Below are 14,062 nucleotides of genomic sequence, written 5' to 3'. Positions count from 1 at the left end.
CAACACCCAGGGTCCTGCACTTTTTAGTCTGTGATCTAGGCTTTATTTCCTAATCCTTGAGGATTCATCCGTTGTGAGAAGACAAGCAGCGTGGTATCAGTTCCCGTGTTCCCCTCCCACAGGCACAGGTGTGGGCAGGCCTTAACTATTCATAAAGAAGACCCAAGAAATAAATATCTAGGTAGGTCAGGGAAGGCAGACAAGAAAACGGCCACCTCTGCCCCACCCCCACCCCCCAACACCAGAGGAGGGATGTAGTTCTTGTTAGAGGTGCTGGAGAAGAATGGGGTGGGGTTTGTACATTAGCCAGGCCTCTAGCCGGCACACTGATCAGCACACTTGGGACTGAAGGGCCCAGAGATCGTCTCCAAACCATGTAAGTACAGGGGCTGGGCTCAGGAGCAAGCAACTTTGCCGAGCAACCCACCTCCCTTTACCAGCCACACTGTCCTGTACCAGTGACAAACCAAGGAGGAACCCAAGTGTCCATCAGAGCGAAATGCCAGCAGCGGGAGACAGGCAGGGTGGCGGGTACCTGACCACTGCTTGTTTCTAGAACCAAAGAGCAGCTAGCCTACGTCTAGACACTCTCCCCCAGGAACTGTCCTTGGACTGCCCCATGGAAAACCGTATGATAGCCGTGATGACGTCACAGCCAAGCCCAAAGCAGGTGCTGGGCACAGCCTGTGACTGGTTCATCAGGGCCCACGGTCAAGTGCCTAAGCATGGGAGCAGACAGAAAGAGGGTACCTCAGAGACAGAAGTCACACCCCTAACTCTGGAGCAGCTGCAGCGTGTGAAGGAGAGGACACTTTGGGGAAACTGTGCTTAAGTTCTGAACCATCTTCCCTTGCTCTCTAGCCTGACCATAAAGGGCTGAGAAGTGAGTGGTGTCTGAAAGGCTACAGCGCGGCACAGGAAGGCATTCCGCCACCATAAAGCCTCCTGTTGACATACACACCACCTTTCCCCTGCTCTGGGAATGGCAGCAAAAGCCTCCCCAGGCGCAGAGCGGAGCCTCCTCCCCAAGTATTCTTCACAAAGTCAAGACATGCTCCTGCAGGGCCTGGCCCCGGGGGGCCACAGTTCCCAGTGCGTGTGCCTCCCCTGGAACACTCAGAACAGCCTCAGTTGGCCCAGACTCTCCCTGCAGGAAGGACCTCTGGGAGTGCTGTTTCTGGCAGACCCCATGGCCTCTGCTCCCAACCAACATTCAGGCTGTGCAGCCGCTGGGCGGACAGTTCAGATCTTGGGTCTCCAGCCTTTGATGAACTGCATGATCTTCTTGACCTGAAGCTTGGTGAGACGGAAGTCATCAGCCAAGATGTCTTCACTGAGCTGCACAAAGATGCTCCCATCGATGCGTTCTCGGGCAAAGAAGCTCACCACATCCTCTGAGAGCCCAATGAAGCGCAGACTGCGCGAGACCTCTTCCAGGGAGAGTGAGGACAAGTCGGCTGGTGGTTGCCAGGAGACGGCATCCCGGACTCCAGAACCACCGGTGGTCCCCTCCCGGGGACTGCCAGGAGGCCCTTCCAGGCCCCCTTGGGTGAGAAAGAGTAGGGGTCCTCCTGCCTCGGGTCCCTGCAAGGCAGCTGGTGACAAGGAGGCGGGGACCTGCCTCAGCACCAAACCTTCCGGCTCAAAGGCCTTGGGAGGACCAATCGGTGAAAGGCAGGGTCCAGACCCAGAAGCCCCCACAACTCTGGGCTCCTGACAGCGCAGCAGCTCCAACTCAGGAGGACTGGCCTGCCCCAACTCAAATGGGTCCAAGGGCTCCAGCGCTGGCTCCTGCCACTCAGAGGATGACAAGGAGGAGGAGAGAGCAGCTGAGTAACCTTGGCCCTGAGGGCCTGGGCCTGGGGAATGCGTGGGGCTGGAGGTAGCCAGGGCACCCGAGGTGGATATGGACCCAGAAGAGGAGGCCGCTGGAGCGCCTGAAGGATGGGCAGGCCCAGAGAAGGGGTTGAGCGCACCAAAGGGAGCAAGGCGCTTCTGGGGATGGGAGGGCTTGAACAGAGGTGGACAGCCATGGTAGTTCTTAACCACTGGGCTGTCAGCCCCTAAGAGGGAGGTGGTTCGACCACTCAGGGGCTCCGCTAGGGCTCTTGAGGCCTGGCTGGGCTGAGTGGTGGTAGAAGGCATGGGTCCTGGGGGCGGGCGACTAGAGGACTCGCTGACTTTGCAGTCTCCCCAGGTGCAAGGATAGCAATAGAGGGAGTAGGCATCCGGTGACGGGGAACCGCTGCCACTGCGGGGTCCTGCCCTGTACGCGGAGACAGACACACGGGGTGGACACATGAGGCAGAGAGAGCGGGAAGTGACCGTCACAGGACCGCACAGCCCTCGGCAGGAGACTACCCCTCTCCACTCCCCAAAGCTGGCCAGCCTGCTACCCCCAAAGCCTGAGACCCTCTTGAATCCCCAAGTCATGTCAGAACGTGCAGGAGAAATTAAACTGAGGAAGTACAAATTGGAAAACAGATGATCTCAAGGCTGAAGACGGGGCTCAGTGGTTAAGAGCACTTGTTGCTCTTGCTGAGGACCCAGGTTCAATTCCCAGCACCCACATGGTGGCTCATAACCATCCATAATTCCAGTTCCAGGGGATCCGATGCCCTCTTCTGAACCTCCATCCATACATGCTGACAAAACACTCATACCCATAAAAGTAAAATCAATAAATCTAAAAAGAAAGAAAACCAGTGCTTTTCCTGCAGCAGAATCCCAGCACAGAACGACCACCCCCCCACCACCACACTGTGCATTTAGGCAAAGCCAGGGACCGAGGCCGTGACTCACCCATCCTGCAGGCCAGAGGAATAAAAGGAGAGGCTGGAGCTGGGCGAGTGGACCGGCTGCAGCTTGGGGAATCGGGGCGGCACTGGGGGGCTGCCTGGGAGCCTGCCGCAGCTGCTGCCACCCCGAGGTGGCACAGGAGGGGCGTGGAGGAGGCGGCACTCTTCCTTTACCTGCAGACAGAAGGCGACTGCCTCACTAGGCAGCTGGCCCTCTTTACCTCACTTCCCCAGCAGGGAGGCTGCCCTGTCTAGATAAACCAGCTATCCACCGGGCCCATCTCCAGCCTATTTTGTCCCTCACACTCGGTCCACAGCAGTCCCCGAGTCCACCGTAAATTCACTGTGAATGATAGCAGATGGGGGAGGGGCAGATAGAGATTTTCTTTCTGGGGAGGGGGGTGGGGGAGGGAGGGTGTGACAAGAGGGACAAACGGGAGGGACGGGACCTGCCACCTGGATCCCGTCCTTCCAATTAAGTTCCCTGAAGAGTGTGTTAATAGGTGTGACTGATGAGGGAAATGTCCTGAAGACAAATAAATGGGAACCGTTAAAAACTCTTCCTCAGCCGGGCGGTGGTGGCGCACGCCTTTAATCCCAGCACTCGGGAGGCAGAGCCAGGCGGATCTCTGTGAGTTCCAGGCCAGCCTGGGCTACCAAGTGAGTTCCAGGACAAGCGCAAAGCTACACAGAGAAACCCTGTCTCGAAAAACCAAAAAAAAAAAAAAACTCTTCCTCAGCGCAGAACATCTCAGATGCTACAATGTGGTTCTAACTCTCAAGGAGTTTAGGGGTTGCTGGAAGTCACTCCATTTCCTACATTACTGCACGTGGGAACTTTCCCTTCACGAAGGACTTTGTGGAGCTTGTGGGTAATCCTGTTTCCAGTTCACCCTCGATTCTCCATGCCTGGTCTTTCCCTTCTCCCTTGCCCCCTTCACTCTGGCCATCCTGTCACACCCCAGGGGCCCGGGTGTCAACACCTTTGTGGCCCCCTAAAACCTGCCCAAGTTCCCTCGAGGACAGAGCAGAGCTGACTCACCGCCTCGGATTTGGGGGGGACAGGAGGCGGTGGGGCCTCGGGCTCATGACGTGGGGCCCCCACGGTCCCGAAGGAGATGAGATCGGGCCCTGGCAGCGGCCGGGCACGGGCATCGGCGAGGTTCTCAGGGGCCTGGTGCACCCACAGCTCCTCGTAGGGGATCTCGGTGCACGCCGCCGCGGGCTCGGGCGCCCCGGCCCAATCGGGGCTCACGTACTCCTCCTGGTCGCCGTCGCCGGGCGCTGGCAAAGCCGGCCCGAGGCGACCCGGGGGTCCAGGCGCGCGGACCGGCCCGGGGGCGCGCGGTGCGGGCAAGCAGAGGCGCACGCGGCGGGGGCTGGCGCAGTCGTCGGCGAGCTCCGCGGGCGCCTCGCGCACCGCCGTGGAGTACTCGTCCGGATCGAAGCGCTCGCGACAGTAGGAGGCGCTGTCGCGCACCAGGCGCTCGACGCGCGGGTCCCCGGCCAGCAGGCCCTGCGGCAGAGCGAAGCGCGGCGTGTCGGTGAGCAGCAGGAAGTGCAGCGGCGCCGGGCCCTCGCGGCGCAGCGCCAGCCCCAGCACCACCGTCTTGGAGATGATGCTGACCAGCTTGTAGCAGTGGCCCTCCCGCACCGGGTGGAGGTCGTAGGGGTTGCGCGGCGGCCGGCTGGGTACCAGCACGTTCACCGGCAGCCGCACGCGCTCGATGATGGCGCGCACCGTGTGCTCGCCCTCCTGCATCTGCAGCTCCAGCGGGCTGCGCGTGCTGAAGCGGCCCTGGCACTGGAAGGGCAGGCTCAGGCTTTCGTTGGTGCGGTGGTTCATGCAGATGAGACAGGGCATCTTGCCTTTGACCGGCCTGGCGGCCCCGCCGCCACCCCCCGCGGTCCCCACGTTCCCGGGGCCGCCCATTCCGGCCAGGGCCCCAGCGCGGCCCAGCTTGCGCAGGAGCGTGGTGAAGCGCGAGCGCTCCTTGGTGGTCTTGGCGCACAGAATCTCTGCCTGGCCCATGAGGGTGAGCTCGTCGCCCGCGTGCAGTGTGAAGTTGTACACCTCGCTGTCCTCGCTGAACTCGCCGGACACCACCTGGGGGAATCCCAGAGACAAGGTGAGGCCCGAACCTGGGTCCCAAGGAAAGTCACACGCCGCTGAGCTCCAAGCTCCGCGGGGTCTCCAGGCCTGTCCTCTTCAGCTGTCGCGGACATAAGAGCAAGAGCACTGGACTGGGACTAGAGAGACGCTGTGCAACTTTAACGTTTTTTCCTGAGGTCCTTAGTTACCTCATACGGTAGTATTATTATAGAGGTGTGCTTTGGAAGTGCTCAATCATGGCAGATTTTATTAAGCCAGCTTGACCACTCCGGGTGACAACAATGCCTCACCCACCCACGACTACTGTAAAGAGAAAGGGACTGATGGACAAGAAAGCCACCCTGAGTGTTCTCATCAGGTCGCGACCCCCTCCAACACCATTCCTGCTCCACCATCTTTCCTTTTCGGGCCACTGAGTCAAACAGACTGCTTTTCTGGCATAGCCTGACCGTACCAAAGGGTGCACGCCCGGAAGCCACCCTCCCTCCCTCCTTCCCTCCCTCAACACTAACCTGGGGGTAGGGGAGCTTGGGACGATCCTACCCTGTGCCAGGACTGACCTTGACACTGAAGGTGATGGCTTCCATCACAAAGATGCGGTCAGGAAAAACACTGGCCACCTCCTCCACACTGCTGAAGTATCTCACCGGCTCCCGGACATCCCGGGCCTGCTCCAGGAGCTTGAACTTGCCTGCACAGGGGAAGGACACAGGCTGCCGGGGAAGGCCAGGTCTGCATCCTGGGAACACCCAGGTCCCTGACTAGCTGCTATCCTAAACTCATTAGTCCCTCTGGGAATTCAGGCGGGCGGAAGGCAGGTATACAGACATCTCATGGGAAGTGTCCGCCCTGCCTCGCCAGCCACGCCCATTTTTGTGCCTACCCACAGGAGCTTAAAAAGAAGCTGAGAACAGGTCTGGCCTCGCACCGAAGGAAGAGGCCGGACTAGGTGAGGGACTAATGGGGAGAGCCTGATGGAGAAAGGACAGTTTCCAGAGTTCTGCTGCATTCCCTCACCGGAGTTCACTCACATTCATGACACACCCCCTGTCCTGTCAGTCACTACCGCAGGCCCTCCAGAACGCACCGTTCTGTAAACAGCCTGCTCTCTTAAGGAATTCAGGGGGCCTGGAGAGACACCTCAGCGGTTAAGAGCCCTGGATTCTCTTCCAGAGGACCTGAGCTCAATTCTCAACAACCACATGGCGGCTCACGACCATCTGTAATGAGATCTGGCGCCCTCTTCTGGCCTGCAGGCTTACATTCAGGCAGAACACTGTGTACATAATAAATAAATAAATAAATCTTTAAAAAGAAAAAAAAGAAAAGAAAAACAAGAGAGAAAGAAAATTCAGGCATAGTAGGAGAGACAGCGAGTACCCAGTGATGACCAAAGGTGACAGGTCCTGAGGCACACCTGTGAGAAAAGAGCTCCAGAAGAGAGACCTGCAGGGGATCGCCAAGCTGCACCTTTTTTTTCTCTTTTTTTTTTTTAAATTTACTTATTCATTATGTATACAGCATGTATGCCTGCAGGCCAGAAGAGGGCACCAGATCTCATTACAGATGGTTGTGAACCACCATGTGGTTGCGGGGAGTCGAACTCAGGACCTCTGGAAGAGCAGGCAGTGCTCTTAACCTCTTCAAACTCAGGACCTCTGGAAGAGCAGGCAGTGCTCTTAACCTCTGAGCCATCTCTCCAGCCTAAGCCGCACCTTTCAAATGGACATTTTATTCTGTAAGAAGTGAGGAGGTTGGTGACATGGCCCAGCAGGTCAAGTGTTTGTCCTGCAAACCTGAGGATCCGGGTTCAGATCCCCAGCACCCACATGGAAAGCTAGGTGGGCGTGGCCGAAGGTCTGTAATCCCAGCTCGAAGGAGGTGGAGATGGGAAATGCTCAGAGCAAACTGGCAGGCCAGACCAGCAGAAGGGAGGAGCTGCGGGTTCAGGAAGAGACGCTCCCTCAGTATATAAAGCGAACAGCAACACCTGACAAAGACACCTGATGTCAATCTTGGGCCTCTGCACAAGTGTGCATGCGCACACACCATTCCGACATACAGACTTGCAGGAACATCACATCCACACGCGTGTGTGTACACACATACACACACAATAAAACCAGGAAAGAAAAATGAATGAGGCCCCCTGGATGAGTTTGAACAAGGAAATACAGCCATCCAAGATGAGCTCCGGCAAGAATCGGGCCAGCGATCCAGTAACGAATCCTGGAGAAGAGCCAGGGAACAGCACACAGTGAGCAGACCCATGGGTGACCCAGGAGGAAGACTCCTCGGACCCGGTGACTCAGGAGGGAAGTAAAGAAGGAAGGAACTGAGGGTCATACACATGGTCCACTGGTCACTGTGGGCCTGGCCAAACCATTCTGCACTGGCAACCAAGAGGAAGATGGTGGAGAAAGATCCTGGAAGACCAGCAAAGGAGTCTCAGGTGTGCTACACAGGGGAGTGCCACTTGTATGTCTGGGGACACCACTTAGAGCCAGTGTAGCTGTGTGGGACAGGAATGTTAGGGAAGTGGAAAAGAGGGTCTTGACACTTTGGGGACCCATGACCCGAAGAAATGCCCACACTGCTCCTGGTATAAACACACAGTGAAGCGGGTTCTCACCCCTCCCAAAGCCCAACCAGAGGGAGAGGAAGACTAAGAGACCCCTGGTGCCTGAAGAGCCACTGACCAAGGGCTGGGCCGAACCACCAACATCCAGCACCAAAGAGTAAGAAAGAGAAGGGAAGATGGGATGGTGCCCTGGAGCAAGCAGGAGAGTCCTGGTCCAGCCTCAACCTCTCAGCCACCAGAGGGAAGAGGTGCCACAGCCCAAGCCATCCGGGATAAAATGAGGAGGGGCCAGCATCCATCAAGGAGCAGGCCTCCCGAGGCTGACACTCTCTAACAGGCTGCAGCCTCCTCCCTCTCCATATCCACACACGAACCCCCATACCTCAACCATAAGCATCCAGGCATGAAGAAAATGCCTGCTGCCCCCTGTGGCCAGATTTGGAGCCCAGTCTGGGTTGGATTATGGGAGGATGTGGCAGGGAAGATCGATGTAACCATGGTATCCAGCACCGCCCGCCCCCTCAGCCGCGCAGCCGGGTCACTTCTGCAGGGAGGGAGGGAGGAAGGAAGGGAGACCTCCGGGGAGTCGTGCTTTGGCCTCTAGAAACCTCTGCCCTATAGCTTCCTCTCCTGCCTCTCACAACGGTGTCAGTGGTAAGCAAGGTCCACTACAGGATCTGGGGACCATCGCACCCTACAGTCTCAAGACACATCTGCGCTATGCTGATCATCCTTTCCAGACAGAAGCATCCCACAGCTGCTCCCAAAACCCGACCCACAGCGAGCTCTCGGTAAAGAACAGCGGTAGTGACTCGTTTGCTCCTGCCTGGTTAGCACGAGGCCCGGTTCGGTACCCGAAGCTGTTACATGGGACAGACGGAGCACAGACTTCAGAGTCGGATGCGGCTGAGTCTCGGCTGTGCATCCAATCGCTGTGTGAAATCATTTACATCTGGACTCTGATTTCTAGTATGTAAAACGGATGCATACTATGCGGCCGGTGTTGGAGTTGAGAGGAGGGGCTCTGCAAATAGCCGGTGCTTGGGGAAGGTGTCTGGACCCTCGGGCAGCACTGGCCTGGATGTCTCTAGACACCAAGTCACCCTGACTCCCGGCAGCCTGGAGACAGAGGGCAGCCACAGTGGCAGCGCCCCCAGTCCCACCCCTCCCCCGCTGGCCGCGCCTGGCCACAGCCGGCCTGGACAGTGCCATTATTAATTCATTGGGAGGGCTCAGCGTGGAGCCTGCACTCTGAGCCTCTTCGGAGGCCCAGCCCCCTCTTTTCACTCCTATGAAGTGAGCGAGGCGCCCAGCGGAAGAGGGAGCTGGGGCCCCCGCAGGCCCTGCAGGCCAGCTGTCACCCCACTGTCCTATCCCCACCTCTCATGCTCACTAAGGAGTCATCAAAATGAATGGGGAAAAGGATTGAGGCTTCCCTCCCTTCATTCACCATGTGCTGGGAAGTCTGTGACTTGGTTTCCCGGGACTTTAAAAATACAACGGGAATGGTACCAGTGTCTGTGAAGGCTTTCCCAAACTGTTTCCCATCTCCGTGAAGGCTTTCCCAAACTGCTGGGTTTTTTTAGTCCAAGAAGGCAGGGATCTCCACCTGAGTCAACACCAGATTCTCAGTGAGGGGAGTTTCTAGCTTGAGCAGGCACCAAAAGCCTACAGCCAGGACAGAACCCCAAGTCAGCCAGACTGTTGGGGCGACTTCCTCCCTGGGGTGTTGGAAGTACAGAGGGCCATCCCTGCAAATATGTGGTAAAGAGATCAAAGCTGGAGCAAGGTTTAAGGTCCACTGACTCCAGGGAGGCCCGGGCCAGAGAGAGCAGTGGTAAGGACAGAGAAAGGTAAGGCCCTTAGATTCATTACCTGCAAAACCAAAGTGCTACAATTTCCTTTGGCAGCAGATCCTTTCTTCAAACAAAACCTTTCATAAAACACAAAGAGCCAGGCCTGGTGGCATGGTGCAGGCCTGTGACCCCAACCACTCAAGAGGCTGAGGCACGAGTTCAAGACCTGCCTGGACTACAGAGCAAACTCAGGCAACTTATCGAGACCATGCCTCAAAATAAAAAGATCGCTGAGATGGCTCACTGGTCAAGGGGCGTGCAGCCAAGCCTGAAGACCTGTTTGGTTCCTTGTCCCACAGGGCAGAAGGCAAGAGTCTGCAAGTTGATCTCTGATTTCCACACGTGCTGTCACACACATGTTTGCTCGCGCGCGCGCGCACACAAACACACACACACACACGCACACACAAAACGAATGAAAAAAAATCTAACAAAAATTAAAACGAAAAGGTAGAGAGGAGGCTGGGGATGTACCTCAGTGAGGTACCTAGAGCACTTGCCTAGCATGCATGAGGCCTTAGTTTTAACCCCAGTACTGCAAACAAATAAAAAATAAATATAAAACACATTTTTTAAAAAAAAGTTACTTAGAAAATTCTTTAGGATTCCAACACTTCAACATTGTTTAAAAAGTCAATCCAGGAAGACCGTTAACACAAAACTGGGAAAAAGGATAGCCAAGCTGATAGGCAGCCACAATTGGTCTCAGCATTCCTTGGTCCCAAGAAGACTCTAGCAGACTTTCTCTTTGTTTGCACTTGAAAAAGTTAAAAGCCGCACAGGGCACAGCCTTGGAGCTCTCCAATTAGGGGTAAAGTTTCATGTGTAGTGGCTTCGAGATGTGGGTATACATTGAGAGCTGCAGTGGCATACATCTCTAGTCCCCAGCACTTGAGAGGCAGAGGCAGACAGACCTCTGTGAGTTCGAGTCAGTCTGATCTATAGAGGAAGACCCTGTCTTTAAAAAAAAAAAAAAAAGTGTATATCTTTAATCATTACTTTAAAAATATTTTAAAATAAAGATAAAATGTGACCTAGTTCCACGGCTCATGCTTATAATCAGTACTCAGGAAGCTGAGGCAAGAGGCTAGACATGAGTTCAAAGCCAGCCTGAGCTATATGGTAAAAACCTGTCTCCAAAATATAAAACAAGACTCAAAAGTCTGTAAACCTGAGCGCCACCGATCTCCACAAACAATACTGATACTCCTAAGCCCTAACTCTAACCATGACCCCTAACCACCACCCCACTGACACGTCCTAGCTCATCCCTGAAGCTCCACGGAAAGGGGGTCCTCAACGGCCTCTCCTTACACTCCCCCTGCATCCTTGGTCCTAGGCTCTCCTGCCTCCCCATGCTCAAAGACCCTGAGCCCTCTGGCCCTCGGCAGGCGGCACACCTGGGTACTGCAGGGGGATGTCAATCTTGGGCCCAATGACGTAGTGGCCCTCCTCCAGAGTGTGGGCTGTCACTGTCGTCCACTGGCGGCAGGAGTGGATGAGCAGGATGTCACGCTCACTGACGCCCTCAGCATACTCCCCTGGGAGAGAGAGGAAGAGAGAGGAGGAAGGAAAGAAGAGGGAAGGTTAGGAGAAGAAGAAAGAAAAGACTGGGTGATCCCCACCACCCCCACCTCTTCCTCAGCAAGCCCCTGCCTGGGGATTTCACCCTGTGATCCCTGCACTGGTCAGCAACACGGGAGGAGCCAGGAGTGGGCTGTCAGCTGTGGCCTCTGGGCTCCGACTCCCCACGGGGCCTCTGTAAGCTATAACATCCACAGCCGCTCATTCTCATTCCGCTGGAGTATGGGCTGTCCCAGCCCAAGCTGGGGCTAGGGACTCCCAGCGGATGAGCCTGGGCCAGCCAGCTCCTGCCCTCCAGGCATGTTCAGGCCTCAGGAGGCCTGGTGAAAGCAAGTTTAAGGCACCCAGCTGAGGGCATGTGGGGACATGGGGGAGGGGGACATCAGGCCGGGGCGGAGTAAGAAAGACTTTGCTCTTGAAAGGAGTGGGGTCTTAGAACCAGGCAAATTCACACCAACAGGATCCTGCCTAGTCAGTGCCCAGGTTAGGCAACGGACAGCCCCGTTGGGGCATTGGAAAGGACCGAGAAGGGATCTGTCCCTGTGGGTCCTGGCTACGAGAGCTCATAAAGTCACTGTCTGCTCAGAATGGCAAGGCTTACAGGAGCCCACTCCTGGATCTTTCAGAGACACTGTCTCTCTCCACCCACTGCCACAGAGTCTCATAGTCATGGGACCTCAAAGGATGGGGGAGTTAATCCCAGACACCCAAATCTCATTTCAAGAGGCCATTTCTTAAAAGTTGGGGTAGAATATATGGGGGATTTAGGAAGCAGAACTGGGGAGAAGGAAGGAGCCTGGGCTGAGGAAATCAGTACTGGGGCAGAGGTGCTGGAGTTGGGAGGGGTCTGGGCCCAAGAGGCTCCATCCCCAGCAACGGTTTCCAGGGGAGCAGGACGAGCAGCCCAGCTTCCAGGAGACTGATGGGGCGTATCCTGGATGCAGCTGGTGGGCACAGTGGGGGTAGGGATGTCTCTTTCCCAGCCCCCTCACACACCACACACACACACACACACACACACACACACACACACACACACACACACAGCAAATTTCCTACCAGCCAAACAAATGGGAAATGGTTTAACCGTGGGGGTTTCATAAAGCATGTCCGTATGGTGTGTATGAATGGGTGTGGTATCCGGGGCTTTCAAGGGAGGATCTTCCACTCTGTGTGTGAGTACGTGTGTGAAAGCATGCTAGATAGGGGAGGTTTGCCTGAGACTTCCTCCTCAGCTCTCTAGCTCCGGGAAGAGATGAAGGTCTGCTGCTCTCTCTAACTCTACAAGCTCTTTCTAGGCCCTAACCTAATAGGTCCCACTCACTCTTCCAAAAGGACACAAGCCACAGCCACACAGGTATACACATCAATATCCAGGGGTCACCATCACCAACAGTTCAAATGCTTGTCACCCAAGCAAGGGACTCAATATTCCACCAAGGGACGATTCCTGAATGTACACCCACGAGGGGACCTTGCAAGGACACATCATTTCAAGTATCCACTCACACTCTAATGGTGACCACAGTCATAACCACGCCGACACAGACAGCTAGGCCACCACACACCATTCCTCCTTCACTCATTCAGTGAATGAGTGTCCACGATCTTTGCCTGCCCTCCGCCAAAAGCCAGGAGCCCAGTGGAAGACAGGAAACTGACAATTATAATGGGACGCACAGGTGTCAGGGGAGGCCTAGCCTCTACAGAAGAGCGCAGAAAAGAACTCAAAGAAAGGGGTGGCAAAGAGATGCGTGGGAAGTGAGCAGGAAGAACCCAGGGCGGAATTTCCTATTCACAAGCACACAGAGCGCAGCTGCAGACAGTCTCGGGATCACACGCCGCCGAGTGGTGAGCGAGGCCCCACAAGAGTTGGACCGTCAGGTATCCCTGCCTAACGCACCCGGACACCGGTGTCCCACAGAGCCTGCTCCAGCCTGCCTGGTGCCCGCCGTGCCCAGTTCTTGCTGCTGCTGCTGCTGCTGGTCAGAGCAGGGGCTGCCAGTCCAAGAAGAAGACAGCAGAGTCCCATTAGCATTCAGGGAAGCGAGCGTGCCAACGCGGGCCAAACCCCTATTCTTCTCCCACACAAAACCCCCCCGGCCTGGCTGCCAGCTCCGGGCTCCCGCCCCTCCCCCCAGCCAAACAGCTCCCCTTTCCCCCCAACACGACAGTCCTCTCACTCTGTGCAACCTTCAGGCTCTCCCAAATAAGGTCCGGGTCCCATCATCGGAACACCGGGGGTGGGGGGCGGGGGAGACTGCTGGAGAAACAGGAGGAGAGGTGGGGGAGGGCCGAGGGTCCTGTGCTGGGGGGGTGGGGTGGGGGTATGGACGCCTGATGGGACCCGCTCACTCAGGCCTCCCCTGAGGGTAGCCTGCCCTTTACCAGAGGACCTTAGGATGATGCCAAAGAACGGTACAAGAAAGGTCCCCCAAAAAAGGGACTAGCGGGTGGTGGTAGGGTAAAGACTTACAGAGGTCCAAGGGATGCAGGAGGATGAAGGTGAGAGGCTGGAGACAAAGAGAGCAAGGGGGTGCGGCCGGGGAAGGGGCTGACAAGCGCCGGGAAAGCGGGGTGCACCGACGACGGAGCGGCCCAGAGACTCAGCCGCGCTACTGGCTCCAAAGGGGACTGAAAACTTTTGTCCCAGCCCTGCCACCAGTTTCTAACTCCTGTGCCCAGATGGGGCCCAGAAAGTGGTCCCCGGGCTCGGGGTCTCGGGTTGTCCCGGGAGCCGCCCCAGAAGGCAAGCGAGGCTGGGAGATCGCTGGAGACCGGGAGGGCAGGGGCTGCGTGCATCTCACAGTCCCGGCAGCTCCAGCCGAGCGAGGCCCCGACTGTCCCTGATTTCCCCCATCCTTCTCCCCCCCGCCCCCCCCCCCGTGTCCCCTCCCCGGGCACCCCGTACCTGGCCCGAGGCAGGCGAGCGTGGGCAGGCGGCAGCGGCTGACGATGAGGTCGAGCGGGAAAGCGCCCATGCTCCAGCGCAGCCCGGCCAGCCCGGCCGCCAGCTTCTCCATGGCATGGGCGCTCTCCCGGGGGCCGCCGTCCCCGGGGCCCCGACGGCCAGTCAGTCCCGCGCCGCTCGGGCTCCGCGCCCGCCACCACCTCCCGTCCCGGGGCCTTT

The 14,062-nt window shown here is 57.0% G+C and overlaps 1 protein-coding gene across 2 annotated transcripts; it reads right to left on the bottom strand.

Moving 5' to 3' along the window:
- Window positions 1-15: 15 nt before the first annotated feature.
- Garem2 (GRB2 associated regulator of MAPK1 subtype 2) lies at window positions 16-14,062 on the bottom strand. Of its 2 annotated transcripts, XM_052746051.1 has the most exons (6): window positions 13,844-14,062; window positions 10,749-10,889; window positions 5,472-5,602; window positions 3,841-4,905; window positions 2,803-2,972; window positions 16-2,266 (listed from the first exon to the last, which is right to left on the bottom strand). In XM_052746051.1, the coding sequence occupies exons 1-6, from the start codon at window positions 13,953-13,955 to the stop codon at window positions 1,243-1,245; spliced, it is 2,643 nt and encodes an 880-aa protein (XP_052602011.1). In that variant the 5' UTR covers window positions 13,956-14,062; the 3' UTR covers window positions 16-1,242. The 2 variants fall into 2 exon arrangements, with proteins under 2 accessions (XP_052602011.1, XP_052602012.1); XM_052746052.1 differs by lacking the exon at window positions 10,749-10,889.

The sequence above is a fragment of the Peromyscus californicus genome, unplaced genomic scaffold (genome assembly GCF_007827085.1).
Source record: "Peromyscus californicus insignis strain IS unplaced genomic scaffold, ASM782708v3 Scaffold_1__1_contigs__length_55948999, whole genome shotgun sequence".
Lineage (NCBI taxonomy): Eukaryota > Metazoa > Chordata > Mammalia > Rodentia > Cricetidae > Peromyscus > Peromyscus californicus.
This window is presented reverse-complemented; position numbering and strand designations above follow the sequence as displayed.

What these genes read in the sequence shown, in the direction of transcription:
- Garem2 (XM_052746051.1), bottom strand. Translation starts at nt 13,955, where the DNA reads ATGGAGAAGCTGGCGGCCGGGCTGGCCGGGCTGCGCTGGAGCATGGGC. An exon ending in CATCCCCCTGCAGTACCCAG is followed by an intron (nt 5,603 to 10,748) that starts GTGTGCCGCCTG and finishes TCCCCTGTGCAG; the next exon opens with GCAAGTTCAAGCTCCTGGAG. An exon ending in CCATCACCTTCAGTGTCAAG is followed by an intron (nt 4,906 to 5,471) that starts GTCAGTCCTGGC and finishes GGATTCCCCCAG; the next exon opens with GTGGTGTCCGGCGAGTTCAG.